Source organism: Symphalangus syndactylus, chromosome 6 (assembly GCF_028878055.3).
Source record: "Symphalangus syndactylus isolate Jambi chromosome 6, NHGRI_mSymSyn1-v2.1_pri, whole genome shotgun sequence".
Lineage (NCBI taxonomy): Eukaryota > Metazoa > Chordata > Mammalia > Primates > Hylobatidae > Symphalangus > Symphalangus syndactylus.
Genome location: NC_072428.2, coordinates 128,774,365 through 128,791,843, shown reverse-complemented (window position 1 = coordinate 128,791,843; position 17,479 = coordinate 128,774,365). Strand labels below are relative to the sequence as shown.

General features: G+C 45.4%; 1 protein-coding gene across 1 annotated transcript in view; it reads left to right on the top strand.

The window, feature by feature from the left end:
- ATP6V0A4 (ATPase H+ transporting V0 subunit a4) overlaps positions 1 to 17,479 on the top strand; it is a 63,668-nt gene that overhangs the window by 5,536 nt on the left and 40,653 nt on the right. Inside the window, exons 4-10 of the mRNA XM_055284171.2 lie at positions 2,580 to 2,705; positions 3,171 to 3,265; positions 5,727 to 5,853; positions 9,071 to 9,153; positions 9,824 to 9,917; positions 12,766 to 12,978; positions 16,279 to 16,429. Coding sequence (XP_055140146.1) covers positions 2,580 to 2,705; positions 3,171 to 3,265; positions 5,727 to 5,853; positions 9,071 to 9,153; positions 9,824 to 9,917; positions 12,766 to 12,978; positions 16,279 to 16,429 — 889 coding nt within the window. The remainder of the gene's footprint in view (positions 1 to 2,579; positions 2,706 to 3,170; positions 3,266 to 5,726; positions 5,854 to 9,070; positions 9,154 to 9,823; positions 9,918 to 12,765; positions 12,979 to 16,278; positions 16,430 to 17,479) is intronic.

Below are 17,479 nucleotides of genomic sequence, written 5' to 3'. Positions count from 1 at the left end.
ATCCTTTGGCAAGAGTACACCAATGGCTCTGGGCCCCTGCCTTGTTGAGATTCTAAAGAGGCTTTTATAACAGTCCTAGAGGAAATACTAATTCAGGGGGGAGGGAAAAAACCACCATCCCAGCAGAAACTGCCCTGACTTTTCCTTGTTTTCAGGCTCTATTCTCATGCAGCTATACTTTCATATAATTATATATCCATTGTGTATAGTAATGGCAGCATTATTTTCATGGCATCATTAAGTGGATAGAGGAAATGATTGGGAAATGAACATTTACTTTTTCCCCCAACTTTGTGTCATTATATTCAGTGTTCAAAATTCAGGGTAATGGCTTTCTCCGAGACAGGAGGTAATGGAGTGGAACTGAAGCTGGATGATGGGCGGATGGGATTCGCGCTGCTTGTGTGTGTTTAAAAGTTTCCATAGTAATTCAATTTTGTCTAATACTAAGCATTTCAGGGAGAGCTAACATTTACAGGATTATCATTTTTTATTGTTTTAAAAAAATCTCTTTGTGCCAGGCGCAGTGGCTCACAGCTGTAATCCCAGCACTTTGGGAGGCCGAGGTGGGTGGATCCCTTGAGGTCAGGAGTTCGAGACTAGCCTGGCAAACATGGTGAAACCCCATCTCTACTAAAAATACAAAAAAATTAGCCGGGCCTGGTGGTGCGCGCCTGTAATCCCAGCTACTTGGGAGGCTGAGGCAAGAGAATCGCTTGAACCCAAGAGGTGGAGGTTGCAGTGAGCCAAGATTGTGCCACTGCACTCCAGCCTGGGCGACAGAGTGAGACTTTGTCTTAAAAACAAAAACAAAAACAAAAAACTCTGTTAACAATGTCTTTTAGATGGGTTAAAAACTAGCATGATAATCTCTTCTTTAATAGGTGACCTTAATCCATTTCCATTTATTGTGATTTCTGATTCACTGGCTTTTTTGGTTAGTATTCCTTTTGTTTTTTACTTCCCTTCCCTTTCCTGTCTTTCTGTAATACCTGCCAACCCTTCCCCACTACCCCTTGGTGTGCAAGCTACAGATGACAGTTACACTTAACACTTCAAGGCACATATTCACTAAATTTTTCTCATAATATTTGCTACTGGTTCAATTATCACCCCTTTGTGGATATGTGTCCCTTTTTTCCCTGATAGCCTTTAAGGTTTTATCTTTGTTCTATAGTTTTACTCCTGTGTGTTTCAGTGTGGATTTGTTATTGTTTTTGTTAAACATTAAATTGAATTAGTAGAATTTTTATAAAACATGTAAGGTATAAAAAGTAAGGATCAGCACACACCATGTGTCTGTTGCCCTGTGTAAGATAACGGTACCCACAGGGACATTCATAAAAACCTGCGTGCCCCTCCTCACCCCTCCTCCATCTCCTTTCCCCTCTTCCCTTCGAGATCATCATTATCCTAACTTTTGTATTTTTCTTTATTTTTTCATAGTTTTATTACATTTATTTTTCTAAATTTTCTAAATAACATATGGTATAGCTTTACATGTTAAAAAATTTTCTCTAAATAGAACTAGATTGTTTATTCTTCTGCAACTTGCTATTTCATCATTTCATATATATATTATATACATATACATATATACATACGTGTGTGTATATATATATATATATTTTTTTTTTGAGACAGAGTCTAAAAAAAAGCTTTGTTGCCCAGGTGGGAGTGCAGTCGTGCGATCTCTGCTCACTGTCACCTCTGCCTCCCAGATTCAAGTGATTCTCCTGCCTCAGCCTCCCGAGTAGCTGTGACTACAGGCATGTGCCACCATGCCTGGCTAATTTCTGTATTTTTAGTAGAAACAGGTTTTCACCATGTTGGCCAGGCTGGTCTTGAACTCCTGACCTCAAGTGATCCACTTGTCTCAGCCTCCCAAAGCGCTGGGATTACAGGCTGAGCCACTGTGCCTGGCCCATCATTTTCTATTTTAAGACTCCATATTGTTTCATGTTTCTGAAGTTATTTTTATTTTTATTTATTTATTTTTTTGAAATGGAGTCTTGCTCTGTCGCCCAGGCTAGAGTGCAGTGGCCTGATCTTGGCTCACCACAGCTTCTGCCTCCCAGGTTCAAGTAACTCTCCTGCCTCAGCCTCCTGAGTAGCTGGGATTACAGGCATGCGTCACCATTCCTGGCTAATTTTTCTATTTTTAGTAGAGATGGGGTTTCGCCACATTAACCAGGCTGGTCTTGTACGCTTGACCTCAAGTGATCTGCACATCTCAGCCTCCCAAAGTGCTGGGATTACAGGCATGAGCCACCGCACCCGGCCTGGCCTAGTGTTTTAAATGAGGAGAGGCATGATTTGCCAAAATGTCTTGACTTCTCCATGAAGTGGCCACCCACTCCTCCAAGTGCTTCCTAATCCTCTCGTTTGGTGATGGAACTCTTAAGAGAGCACACACGTGTGTGTGTGTGTGTGTGTGTGTGTGCGTGTGTATTAGGGTCTGCAATCATGTTATGTGCTGATTCCTTTGATTTTTTTTTTAGTCATCTGTTGTGGGTAATGTATTTCAGGAATGTCATAGCACTTTCTGTTGGCTTACCTTCTTTTTCCTTCCTGCATAGACTGTTCTAGAAAAACTGGAAGGAGAGTTACAGGAAGCCAACCAGAACCAGCAGGCCTTGAAACAAAGCTTCCTAGAACTGACGGAACTGAAATACCTCCTGAAGAAAACCCAAGACTTCTTTGAGGTGGTCACGTGGGGATGATTTACTAAAGGGCCCATTCCTCAGAACCTCAAATTTCCATTTTGGAAACTGGCTGGCCTGGGATCTGAGTAAATCACTCTGTTTCTGTTCCATGGCTAGGCCATTGGTGAGGGCGGGGGAGTATTTTGGGTGGAATAATTGTAGTGCTGGTTGAATTGAAGGGAAAAATATTATGGTGCTCAGTAAAATGCATGTGCTGAAAATGGCTCAGGCAGAAAGAGAAGTCAGAACCAAGCACAGCAGTTGGTTTGAGAAGTTTTAGGGTTTTGATAGGAAAAGATCAGGGAAGCTTTTTGATCTGGCCAGGAGCACTCTGTTTTCTGACTTCTGTTAACTTTTTGTGGAAAATTAAAACTTCACTAAAACCAGAGAAAATCTTGAGGTGTGGGTGCCTTTTGAGTTTCCCTAAATATATTTAAATGAAAATCATAGTGCTTTGACTTTCAGACGGAAACCAATTTAGCTGATGATTTCTTTACTGAGGACACTTCTGGCCTCCTGGAGTTGAAAGCGGTGCCTGCATATATGACCGGAAAGTTGGGGTTAGTGTAACTCTTGTGCGCAGATGGGTCCCTGGTCCTGGCAAGTGATTTCTGAGTGAGTGAATGAACGGGTGAACAAATAGCCACTGGAATGGGGACTGTTTCCCATGGATGCAAAGCCTCTGCCGAGGAATAGACCCATGTGTAACTTACTAGGTTGGTGGAGTCGGAAGTGGCGTCAGCTTCTTGTTAGTGACGATGCTGACCTCCTTGAGCCTGAAGACTGCAATGTTTATATTGCTCCCCCATGGGAAGCTGTGGGGATCATTGTTCAGATGGTTATCACAACTTTTCCCTGGCGCTGGAACAAGGCTATGGGGACATATGTTTTTCCTTTCTCTTTAAAGTACTATTTTGGGGGCTGGGCGTGGTAGCTCACACCTGTAATCCCAGCACTTTGGGAGGCTGAGGTGGGTGGATCACTTGAGGTCAGGAGTTTGAAACCAGCCTGGCCAACATAGTGAAACCCCAATCTCTACTAAAAATACAAAATTAGCCAGCTGTGGTCGCACGTGCCTGTAATACCAGTTACTCAGGAAGTTGAGGCAGGAGAATCACTTGAACCCTGGAGGTAGAGGTTGCAGTGAGCCAAGATCATGCCACTGCACTCTAGCCTAGGCAACAGAGCAAGACTCCAGCTCAAAAAAAAAAAATAAAATATTACTTTGATAATAAAATACATTTGGAGTTTGAATTTTTTTTTTCAGACAGAGTCTCACTCTGTCGCCCAGGCTGGAGTGCAGTGGCTTGATCTCGGCTCACTGCAAGCTCCGCCTCCCAGGTTCACGCCATTCTCCTGCCTCAGCCGAGTAGCTGGGACTACAGGCGCCTGCCACCATACCCGGCTAATTTTTTTGTGTTTTTAGTAGAGACGGGGTTTCACCGTGTTAGGCAGGATGGTCTTGATCTCCTGACCTCGTGATCCGCCCACCGGCCTCCCAAAGTGCTGGGATTACAGGCGTGAGCCACCGCGCCTGGCCTGAATTTTTATTTTTATTTTTTTTTGATACGGGGTCTCGCTCTGTTGCCCAGGCTGGAGTGCAAAGGTGCAATCATAGCTCACTGCAGCCTTGACCTCTCGGGCTCAAGTGATCTTCCTACCTCTGCCTTGCAAGTAGCTGGACCACAGGCACATGCCACAATGCCAGGCTAATTTTTAAAAAAATTTTTAGTAAAGATGAGGCCTCACTGTGTTGCCCGGGATACATTTTTAAATGTAATTAGAAATGGGGGCCAGATGTGGTGGCTTATGCGTGTAATCCCAGCACTTTGGGAAGCTGAGGCAGGAGGATCACTTGAGGCCAGGAGTTTGAGATCAGCCTGGGCAACATAGCAAGACTCTGTGTCTACAAAAAAAATTTTTTTAATAAAAAAAAAGAAATGGGATAGTTATGCAATCAAGTTATTTCCCAGAAGCAGTAATATGATGAGTTATAGCCATAAAAATAATGTGGCGATTCAGAATGGTAGGATTTTGTTCAGTGCCTAAGTGAAATTGATGCATTTTAAAGCATTTCTGGAAGTTGTGAGTTTGGGATTTATGATTTCTTATTCAATAGATATTTGAGGGCCTGATATTTGAGGCACTAGGCATTGAATTTGAAATGAAAATAAAAATATTTATTGGAAATATTTGATCAGAAGGTAATACAGGATCAATGTACATTTAAAGTCATAAGCCAGTGAAAGTCACTGTCTAACATGAGAAGTTTGGGTCAGCAGTTATCTACATGCTTGGATAATGGAAAAAACAGATATATATAGACATCAATGTATTTTTCCCTCTTAGTATTAAAATATTTTTGGAAAAATGCATAGAGACCACTGTTGAATATTTGCTATCATTAGCTACAATGCAATGCATGATGAATGATCTAGCATATTCTTTTTTTTTTTGAGACAGAGTTTCACTCTTCTCTGCCCAGGCTGGAGTGCAATGGCACAATCTTGGCTCACTGCAACCTCCGCCTCCCAGGTTCAAGTGATTTTCCTACCTCAGCCTCCTGAGTAGCTGGGACTATAGGTGCACACCACCAGGTGTGGCTAATTTTGTATTTTTAGTAGAGATGGGGGTTTTACCATGTTGGCCAGGCTGGTCTCGAACTCCTGACCTCAGGTGATCCACCCGCTTCGGCCTCCCAAAGTGCTGGGATTACAGGTGTGAGCCACAGCGCCCGGCCGTTTTATCATATTCTTAATTGCAATTAGTGAGATATAGTATTGGAATGATTAAGGATATTTCAAGATATCAAAGAAAACAGAAGGTCAAAGGGACTTGGGGCAAGTCGGGGCTGGATGCGGGGTGGCCTTGGGACTCCTGTCGGTAGAGCTGTGTCAGGGTCGCTTCTGCTCACAGAGTGAATGGCCCTTCCTTTCATGGTGCGTCTTCACGTCCTACAGGACCTTCTCTCTGCACCCCAATCCCTGTGCCTAAGGAATGTCTTCCCTTCTGGCTGCCTAGGTTCATAGCCGGTGTGATCAACAGGGAGAGGATGGCTTCCTTTGAGCGGTTACTGTGGCGAATCTGCCGAGGAAACGTGTACTTGAAGTTCAGTGAGATGGACGCCCCTCTGGAGGATCCTGTCACGGTGGGAACCTCGGGCTGCAAAAACTTTCTCTGAGACTTCCCGTAGCCCTCAGCAGAAGCGCTTCATTCTCCCAAAACGTGGGGGGTCTTTAGTTTGAGGAAACTAATATCTATTTCCTTTCTTTCTCCTTTTTTTCCTTCCCTTTTACTTTGTTCCTTTTTAAAAATATATATTTGAAAGGTCAGTTCAAGGACTGATTCTTGGCAACACCTCATAATTGGTTCATTCTTCCCAGAGACATAGCTATACTTTTCTCTAGAACTTAGTTTTACTAGTACTATCCTAGGCGGCAGCTGTGTCTTAAATAACTGAGAACTGATTGAGGTCAGCTTCTCAAGCTTCAATGTGCACGCGAGCATAGAGGTCACCCGGGGATCTTGTTACAATGCAAATTCCAGGCCAGGCATGGTGGCTCATGCCTGTAATCCTAGCGCTTTGGGGAGCCCAACGTGGGAGGATCTTTTGAGGTTAGGGGATTGAGACCAGCCTGGGCAACATAGCAAGAAAACATCTCAAAAAAAAAAAAAATGTTAACCAGGTGTGGTGGCACACACCGGTAGTCCCAGCTACTTAGGAAGCTGAGGTGGGAGGACAACTCGAGCCCAGGAGGTCAAGGCTGCAGTGAGCTATGATCACACCACTGCACTCCAGCCTGGGGAACAGAGTGAGACCCTATCTCAAAAAAAAAAAAAAAATAGGCCGGGCATGGTGGCTCATGCCTGTAATCCCAGCACTTTGGGAGGCCGAGGTGGGTGGATCACCTGAGGTCAGGAGTTTGAGACCGTCCTGGCCAACATGGTGAAGCTCTGTCTCTACTAAAAATATAAAAATTAGCCAGGAGTGGTGGCGCACACCTGTAGTCCCAGCTACTTGCGAGGCCGAGGCAGGAGAATCGCTGGTACCTAAGAGGCGGAGGTTGCAGTGAGCCGAGATTGTGCCACTGCACTCTAGCCTGGGCGACAGAGCAAGATTCCCTCAAAAAAAAAAAAAAAAAAAAATTCTGAGTCAGTGGGTCTGAGTGGGGCCTGAGATTCTGCCATTCTTACAACTCCCAGAGAATGCTGATGATACATTTGCCAATAGATCCCACACTTCAAACAACAAGGCTTCGAGGGCGCTCGGCCCTTAGTGCCGTACAGTTGTTGCTGTGAATTCTGTCGGATATTGCTGTGTCACCTTCCAGTTTGTATTTAATCCACTTACTATTTAATTCCCACAAGCTAGGCTTATTTCTGAGCGTCTATAATCTTTTTCAGATTAGAGGCTAAAAAAATTAATTTTAATGAAAAAACAACAAAATTCATTTTGATGAAAAACAACTTTAAAATAAATGAAATTTAAAATAAGAAAGATTATGAAAAAAATGAGAAACCCCGTCACTCTATATGTCTTCATTTGTATTTTGCCTTTTGTACTATTTTTCTCTATAGCCGTAGACAGGTATAATTTTATATGATTGTAGTATACATGGAAATAATTTTTTTCTTTTCTTTGTTTTACCTAATACAAGATCCCTCCCTATATTACTGTGCATCCTTTGTAAAGATTATTTTTAAATTTGACATTAAATCATCACTTTTTATAATCCTGTTTTGACATGTGACAGTCATGGCGGGAGAGAAAGTAAAAGCATCTGGAAAAAGATGAGCATGGACGCCGAAGGTCACCAAAGGGAAGTCATGAGATTAGAGCAGACTCCTGATTCTGGTGGATCAGGAGAAAAGAAAACTTAAGAGACTCAGAAAAGGACCAAGGTAGACTCCACGGGTAGAGAAACCTTTTGGAAATAATGTAACCTTTTGGAAATAATAGGATTTTCAGCAGCTCTGAAAATCCTAAAACACTGCCACCTGCTCCCGTAAGGAAATGCCAAAGACAGGATTCATTTTGATAGTGTTTTAAGGGACGCCTAATGTGTCCACTGAATTGATGTGACATTAACTATCTATTTTGGACACTTTATTTCTAATTTTTCTCCAGAATGTGGACACCATGATGAGCATCTTTATGCACGTGGATTTTTATTTGCTTTTGAATTACTTTCATAATAAACAAGTTCAAGGAAAATAGGATTGCTGGCTTAAAGGATGTGGGCATTTTAATGACACCCGATGGATCCCAACAAATGGCCTTTCAGTGACTTTTCTGATTCCAGTGCCTTGAGTAGTATGTGATGAGTCTATTGGATTTGTCATAACTTTTCCAACAATAGGTTTTGTTTTTGTTTTTGGGGGGTTTTTTTGAGACAGGGTCTCACTCTGTCACCCAGGCTGGAGTACAGTAGTATGATCATGGCTCACTGCAGCCTCGACTTCCTGGGCTCAAACAATCCTCCCACCTCAGCCTCCCTGGTAGTTCGGACCACAGGTGAGCACCACCACACTCAGCTAATTCTTGTATTTTTTGTAGAGATGGGGTTTTACCATATTGCCCAGGGTGGTCTTGAACCCCTGGGCTCAAGCAATCCACCCGCCTTAGCCTCCCAAAGTGCTGGGATTACAGGTGTGAGCTACTGCACCCGGTCTGGGTTTTGTAATTTTACCTTTACCCCCTCAAACTAAATAAGAATGGAAGAATGCATTGTTTCAGCTCATATTTCTTTGCTTACAGTAAGAGTTAAACATTTGCATGTCTGCTTGTAGAACACATCTTCCTTTCTTGTGAATTGTCCAACTTGGACTTGACAAGTGCGATTTAAGCAGCAGTCTTATGGCAGACAAGCAACTGTGTGAGTCAAAAAATCTGAGCAACTGTATGTATGAGTCAAAAATTGGGCATGGCTTTACCTTTGTTAAATATAAAACACCTACTCATCCCCAAAATGTCAGTGTTGTGTGTTAATTAACTCTGGTGAGCCAGTTTATCAGCCAGCTGTCTTTGTTTTAAGCCTTGCAATATTCTCTTCTGAATGTTTTCTTGTTTATTATCATATCTCTTAATTGTGGGGCTTAGAGCTGAATATAAGGTCTGGCTGTGGTCCAACCAGCATCGGGAACAGGGAGCCTGTCACCTTAAGGCTGCATCAGCCTCTGTGAGGTCCTGGATGGCCTTGCTCTCAACTGTGAGCTATGAACTTAGATGAACTAGGAAAGTTACAGTTTCCCAGTTTTAAATTTATGAACTGTGTAAGCCTAAAAACAGGACTTTACATTTCTCTCTATTATGTTTTAACCAGAAAGACCCTCCCCCTTTTTTTTAACGTATTCTGATTTTCCAGAAAGAAGAAATTCAGAAGAACATATTCATCATATTTTACCAAGGAGAGCAGCTCAGGCAGAAAATCAAGAAGATCTGTGATGGGTAAGAGGGAGTGAATGGCTTTCTTCAGTGATTTGGGCCAGGATTAGGTAAAGAGATGTGTAATGCCAAATGCACACGACTGTGGCTTCTAGAGGTTGGTAAGGCTTTAGAATAACTTTCTCACATAAAAGTCAGCCCCAACTGATTTTTAATAGTTGTGAGAATATGAATAGGGAGAACTTGAATATGCAAAATGTGAGGGTAACTAAAAGTGGACACATTCCCCATTTCAGTCTGTTCCATCTGAGACTTTTCATCAGCTGCTCAAGAGTAATCCAACTGCATGGCTAACTTGTTTTGGATTTTTACAGAATCGTGTTACATGTAGCTCCACAGAAGCAGAAATGACTCAGTGCAGAGGATATTAATACATTAATAGATTCTTAGGAAGGGGCAAGCCCAGCCTGCAGTCTTATTTACCTAACAACTCACAGGTTTTATGGTTTGAATGAAGCTCATTCATATAACAGAACTGCAGCCTCAATTCACAGCACAAGTGACGTACTGGGAACCCTTATGACTGGGACTCCTTTTCCAGGGGCCAAAGACACAGTTATTCTAGGATAGGCTGGACATCTAAAGCCAGCAAACAATGTCTTAGCAGAAAAGGGGGTGCAGAATGCTTTGCAGCAAGAACTCACCTGTGTCCCTTGGAATATATTAAACACAGGTTTCGAGCCACTGTCTACCCTTGCCCAGAGCCTGCGGTGGAGCGCAGAGAGATGTTGGAGAGCGTCAATGTGAGGCTGGAAGATTTAATCACCGTGAGTGAGGGGTCTGGGCCCATGGTCTGATGGCGGCTGCAGGAGGGCTGCCTCTCCTATTTTCATACAAGCCCTGCCCGCCAGGGCCCTCACTGGGAGGCTGGCTGGAATGCTGGCTATGCCTTTCTGGTTGTGGCTGTGGAAGATTTCACAATTGGGAAACTGTTCAATAAGCTAGAGGGAACGATGCTGTGTCTTAAGAATGCTTTGCCCAGGCTCAGATTTGACCACAGCCCTAGTCAGCCTTCAGGTGGCCACCCCAATCTGATAAAAGGCACCCTTTATTGCCAGCCTCGGCCTAGACGGAATCTATGATACAACCACTCAGCCAATTAAGTTGAACAACCAGTTTGACTGATTATTTTCCCACTGAATTACCCAGTTGTTTAAGCTGATGGATTAATTCTGTAAAAACAGTGGGTCTAGTTTCACCATGTGAAGATTCATTCATCCCAAACTCATTTTCTTTATAAAGTCTGTCACCATCCAGGTTGACACTCAACACACTTACGATCAGAACGCCTTCTTCAATCACAGCAGCTTTGAAAGTAATCACTGAAAACAGCTGGGCCTCCCTCAGCTGGCAGACTCTCAGTGCTAGAGTTCAACAGAACTTTCAGTTATGATGGAAGGTTCATGTGGCCTGTGCTGTCCCACGCTGCAGTCACGAGCCACATGTGGCTATTGAGCCCTTGAAACATGGCTAGTGCCACTAAGTCATTTAGTTTTTATTTTTAATTTTAATTCAATTTAAATTTTAGGGCTGGGTGCAGTGGCTCATGCCTATAATCCCAGCACTTTGGGAAGCTGAGGTGGGTGGATCACTTGAGGTCAGGAGTTCAAGACCAGCCTGACCAAACTGGTGAAACCCCATCTCTACTAAAAATACAAAAATTAGTCAGGTGTGGTGGCAGTCACCTGTAGTCCAGTCTCAGCTACTCAGGAGGCTGAGGCAGGAGAATCGTTTGAACCTGAGAGGCAAAGGTTTCAGTGAGCCGAGATCGCGCCACTGCACTCCAGCCTGGGCAACAAAGCGAGACTCCATCTCAAAATAAAATAAAAGGAAATAAAATAAATAAAATTTAGTAGCTGCATATGGCTATGGTAGAAGTCAACTCAAGTTTTAGATTCTGGACAAGTATGTTAAGAAATTAGATATGTGCGTCTTTCAAAACCCTTAGGCTAGCAGACTACTTTTCCAGAAAACCTGTGTTTAATTTTTTTTTTTTTTTTTTGAGACGAAGTTTTGCTCTTGTTGCCCAGGCTGGAGTGCAGTGGCGCGATCTCGGCTCACTGCAACCTCCGCCTCCCAGGTTCAAGTGATTCTCCTGCCTCAGCCTTCCGAGTAGCCGGGATTACAGGCATGCGCCACCATGCCTGGCTAATTTTGTATTTTTAGTAGAGATGGGGTTTCTCCATGTTCGTCAGGCTGGTCTTGAACTCCCGACCTCAGGTGATCCACCCGCCTCATCCTCCCAAAGTGCTGGGATTACAGGCATGAGCCACTGTGCCCGGCCTGTGTTTAATTTTTTAATCGTCTCCATTCCTTCTTTGTCACTTGTCAGGAACACTGTTTCCCCTGAAGCCATTGAAGTCCTTTCCCGCCCAATACTCCATGCCTGATTTTATGAAAACGTCATGAGGAGAATGGAAAAGAAATTCTGCTAGGCATGTGCTTACATTTAGTATGACGGGTTGCTGCTGTGTCGAGGGCTTCAGGTGATCCCAGCTGAGCAGCTTCTGCATGGGCAGCTTTCTCCTTTGGTTCAGTCCCTGCCGAAGATGAATCTTAGATACCGTCTGATGCTCAGGCATTTAATTTGGGCTGTGCTCTTTGAGGTTTCTGAAAGTCACCTCTGTGCTGAGGTGCTCTTGTCTCCTGGAAATCCCCAGGCCAGGTGGCGTTATATTGCTAAGTGACAGGTAGTATTGGGCTTGCGAGATGCTTTGGTGGGCCTCATGGCTCTCATTAATCTTAGAGCCACCATGTGTGTCTTACAGTGTGTCTCTTACAGGGGCCATGTGTACTGAAAAAGATTACCCTGTTTGTTGTATCATCAAAACATAAAAATGATTACCATTAAATAAATTCTGGGCCCAATTGTCCATTCATTCCTTCATTCATTCACTTGTCATTTATTGAAGGGATTATGTATATAAAGGGTTGTGGTAGACGTAGTAATCTCTTAGGGTTGCTGTAACAAATTACTGCAAACTGGGTGGCTTAAGACAATAGAGATGTATTCTGTCGCGGTTCTGGAGGCCAGAGGTCTGAAATCAAGGCATCAGCAGGGCCGTGCTCCCTCGGAAGACCTGAAGGGGGCCCCCTCTTTGCCTCTCCCCAGCTCTGGTGCTGCGGGCCATCCTCCGGACTCCTTGGCTTGCAGGTGCCTCCTTGGGTCGCTGCCTCCATTGTCACGTGGTATTCTTCCCTGTGTGCCTCTGTGTTTACATTTCTTATCAGGACCATGGTCATATGGGATTAGGGCCCATTCGAATCCAGTGTGACCTCTTAACCTGATTCCATCTGCAAAGACCCTCTTTCCAAAAAGGCCATATTCACAGGTATCAGAGTTTAGGACTCTTTTATGCGGACAATTCAACCCATAACAATAGGACAATGCGGAATTTAGAAGAAAAGGAAGATACAATCTCTGCCTAAGGGTTTTAGCCTCTAGCTGGGTAGATAAACTGCTCAGGAGAGTTCAAGGCCAGGTGACAGCCACAGGTCAAAGGAGTCTGCTCAGAGCAGAGGAAGCTGCTGTGGCCTGTGGCCCTCTATTTTTGGCACATTGCCAAACAGCTCTGTGAAGGTTCTCTGTTTTCCTGTGTGTTGTTTTTTGTATAGGTCATAACACAAACAGAGTCTCACCGCCAGCGCCTGCTGCAGGAAGCCGCTGCCAACTGGCACTCGTGGCTCATCAAGGTGCAGAAGATGAAGGCTGTCTACCACATCCTGAACATGTGCAACATCGACGTCACCCAGCAGTGTGTCATCGCCGAGATCTGGTTCCCGGTGGCAGATGCCACACGTATCAAGAGGGCACTGGAGCAAGGCATGGTGCGTGGCAAGTGGAGCCAGGAGGGGTCCGATGAGTCAGCCCCTCTGCTGGGCTCTCAGAGGGTGTCGGCCTCATGGGCGACATGAACTCAAGTGACTTGGTGGTAGGATTGCTTCCTTCATCTTTGTGTCTTCAGTTCTCAACTCCACTCGAGGACATAAAAGAAATTCCGTCGTTTTTTTCAGTGTTTGACAGTTGTTTACCATTTTTTGACCTTTTGTGAGTATGTACTGAGCTTTTTTTTTTTAAATAGAGTCTCACTCTGTAGCCCAGGCTGTTGTACAGTGGCACAATCTCAGCTCACTGCAACCTCTGCCTCCTGGGTTCAAGTGATTCTCTTGCCTCAGCCTCCTGAGTAGCCGGGATTACAGGTGCGCCCTGCCACATCCAGCAAAGTTTTGTATTTTTAGTAGAGACGGGGTTTCACCACGTTGGCTGGGCTGGTCTTAAACTCCTGGCCTCAGGTGATTTGCCTGCCTTGACCTCCCAAAGTGCTGAGATTACAAGTGTGAGCCATCACACCCGGCCATACTGAGCATTAATGTGCCAGTCTCTCAGCTAGACTATTGTTTTGGAGGGATTTTGTCTTTTTTTTTTATTATTAAAGATGGGGATCTCGCTATGACACCCAGGCTGGAGTGCAGGGCTGTTCACAGGCATGGGCATACTGCCCTACAGCCTCAAACTCCTGGGCCCAGGTGATCCTCCCGTCTCAGCCTCCCAAGTGGCTAGGACTACAGGCACACACCACCATGCCCAGCTCCACTCTGCTAGACTGTAGATACCACCTGTTACCTCATGGAGGTTGCAGTCTAGCTAGAAAGACGAATAACCAAGCACCTATAATAAGAGCCAAAATATGTAGATCGCTTGCGGTGTGCCCGCGGTGCGCTAAGCACTCTGTTCTTGCTGAGTTCTCACCGCTCCCTCCATTCATTCCTTAGACACTCCCTGTGTACTAGGAACGGATCTAGGGCTTACACACTGGCAGGCCAAGACCCTGCTTTGGTAGACATTCTAGAAAGGGACACGGAGGCATGTCCGTGACTAATGAGATTTCAGGCAGTGATGAGTGGTGGGCAGGAAACCAAGCAGGGGACGGCGAGGGGCACGATGGAGAGTGGGGCCTTGTTCTGATCACGTTATTCACCCCATTGAAGGAGGGACCCCCTCCTGCCCTAAATAGTACAAGATGGCTGAACACATTACCCCGACACTGGACAGACGGGCTTGACAGCTGTTTTTAGTCACTCGTCCTCAGAGCCCAGGGGAGGAGAAGGACACCGCACGCCATGCGGGCCACACAGGGCTTGCCCTCGGGAACTGAGTTTGGGAGCAAAGTGAACCAGCATGGCCGGTGGGAGGCAGGCTCTGCAGTGAACGAGGGTGAGGTGACCTTTGGTTCTTGCAGAAGGATGTGATTAGCTTGTTTGAATAATTTCACGGGGTAGGAGGAGTGAAACCGTTAGGTTGAGGAGTGGTGGCATGCAGCTGGTTCGGCCGATGGGGAACTAGCTGGGTGGCATATCTGGTGACGGCAGATCTCGTGGTATCTGAAGAAACCCTCTCTGAGCAGGCGGCATTGATAGCATGGGAAGATTGGGGGCTGGAGGAAGGGTTTTCAGGCGGAGGGATCTGAAGGTAAAGGCCTTGCAGTAGGAATCGATTAGGAGGTGGGAGCTTTCTTTATCCCCTTCGTACAGATAAAGAAATGGAGGCACAGAAAGTAGAAGTAACCTGATCACGGTCCTATAGCCAGGAGGCAGGGTTTGAATACAGAAACTATTCCTCATACACTCGATGTCCCCACATCATGGTCCAAAAACCACCTGAATGGGGCACTTAAAAAGCATTTCAACCAGGCTGAGCAGGGCGGGGGTGCGTCCTGGAGGAAGTGATGCATGCGCGGATCGGTGGGAGGCTGGCCGGGGAGCAGGTGAAGGGAGGTGGGGCCTCCTGAAGGCAGAGGAGGACTGAAGCTGGGACTGTGAGCACTCGTCCAGCTGGTGTCAGATCCCACTGGGTGTGCAGGTGGCAAGTGCTGTTGGGTGTGCGGTGGCTGTATGGTTCCTGGACAGGGAGCACTGGAATTGTTAAGACTCGAGTAGGTAGAATGGATGCAGTGGCTCACGCCTGTAATACCAGCACTTTGGGAGGCTGAGGTGGGAGGATCATTTGAGCCTAGGAGTTCAAGACCAGCCTGTGCAGCATAGCATTGTATGGCTGTAGTCCCAGCTACTCAGGAGGCTGAGGTGGGAGGATCACTTGAGCCCAGAAGTTTGAGGCTGTAGTGAGCTATGATCATGTTACTGCACTCCAACCTGAGACTTCCTGTCTCAGGAAGAAAAAAAAGAAAAAGAAAAAAGACTTGAGCAAGTGGAGAAGAGAGGTGGCTAGTGTAGACATGGCCAGTTTCCATGGGGAAGTGTGGGGAGGGGTGAAGGTGTGAATGGAGGATTAAGGCATATTATTAAGTAGTCTTGATCACAAGGCTAAAGAGTTTTGATTTCATTCTTTAGGCGATAGGCAGCCTTTGAAGATTTTAAAGCAGGAGAGTAACATGAGTAAAATAGTGCTTTTTGTTTGTTTTATTAAAAGAGTGCTTGAGCAATCTGGGTGTTAGATTAACGGAGAGGGGAGAGGCTGGCAGAGATGCTGAGGCTTGGAGCTAGGGTGATAGCTGTGGGAATCGGAGGAAGGATTCCGAAGGGAGAATTAGCAAGCTTTGGTGGGTGATCAACTGACTGAAACCAGAGAAGGGACAAATCCATGATTCCAAGATTTTAGGAATCTGGGAGAATGGAGGCTCTGCTGAAGGGGCAGGGAGTTTGTGGTGGGGACCTGGCTTTGCAGCAAGTTGATGAATTCAGGATTAGGCTCCTGGATTTTGTGCTGTTGGTGACACATTGGAGTTTGAAAGTCTAAGTAGGCAATTAGGAAAAAATTGGAGAAGGGTCAGGGCCATTTGGAAGAGGGGGATGAATTGAGAAAGCAGAGAGGAGGGAAGTACAGAGGGCCGGGAGTCATAACATTCACATTTACAGCAGTGGGAGACGGGAGATTGTCAGAGACTCCAGAGGGACTCAGTTCTCTTGACAGCCTTCCCGTGAGATGAATTGGATAAGTATTGGGAAGGTATTAACTCTTTACACATGAGGTCGTGAGTCTCAGAGAGATCAAGAGATTGCCCCAAGTTTGCTCAGTGAGGGATGGCAGGAGCTGGGACTGTGACCCTTGTGCTGACACCCAGCCCAAGACTCTTCTCCTTACATCTTTGTCACTTTTTTTTTTTTCCCCAGGAACTAAGTGGCTCCTCCATGGCCCCCATCATGACCACAGTGCAATCTAAAACAGCCCCTCCCACATTTAACAGGACCAATAAATTCACAGCTGGCTTCCAGAATATTGTCGATGCCTATGGTGTCGGCAGCTACCGGGAGATAAACCCAGGTAAATATCCGATGAACTGCACAACTGGGCAGCTTGAAAGTGAAAACTGGGTAAGATGGACCCCTGAGGTGACCGAGGAGGTGAACTTGTTAAAACTGTGAGGCTTGGGGCTAGGGTAGTAGCTGTGGGAATCAGAGGAAGAAGTAGGATAGTGGGGGCAAGTGGGATTCCTAAAATCGTTCTTGGTTTCCTAATACCCCGTGGTGTCGTCTATAAATGCCGATTGGTGAAAGAGTTGTTCTTTATCTTCACCTGTGTACCCTTAAACTGCAACCTCATCAGGCAGTGAAGTCGGTGTTCATTTCCTTCACCAATACAATGAGGGCCATATCTTGGCATCTTCTCAAATCCTTTAGTTATTGTGTGGGAAAGACACCAGTACACAGAACTTAGAAGACTCGATTCTTGGTGTCCTAAGCTGTGGAATCTTGCTAGCTTGGTTAATAAAATAAAGGTGTAGGCTGGGTTCGGTGGCTCATGCCTGTAATCCCAGCACTTTGGGAGGCGAAGGAGGTGGATCGCTTGAGGTCAGGAGTTCGAGACCAGCCTGACCAACATGGCAAAACGCTGTTTCTACTAAAAATACAAAAATTAGCAGGGCATGGTGGCAGGCACCTATAATCCCAGCTACTCAGGAGGCTGAGGCAGGAGAATCGCTTGAATCCAGGAGGCAGAGATTGCAGTGAGCTCAGACTGCGCCACTGCACTCCAGCCTTGGTGACAGAGCAAGATCCTGTCTCAAAAAATAGATAAAATAAAATAAAATGAAAGGATAGACCAGATACCCTTTATCCAAGCAATGCATGGTGATTGTTCTTCTCCAGCCTGAGGCCCAGTCGAATTTGTGGCCTGTAATGCAGGGGCCTCCTGGATTGAGGGTCCCTGTGAGCAAACTGCTGGTGGTGTGTGGTGCATGTGAATGGTGGAGAAACAGACAAAAGATGGGTGTGGAGAACAGTATAGAAAGCAGCTAGAGAGGGAAAGCTGATCTTGTGTTCCATCAAACTTTGTGATTTTTTTCTATTTTTTTTTTTTGACTTTGTGATTTTT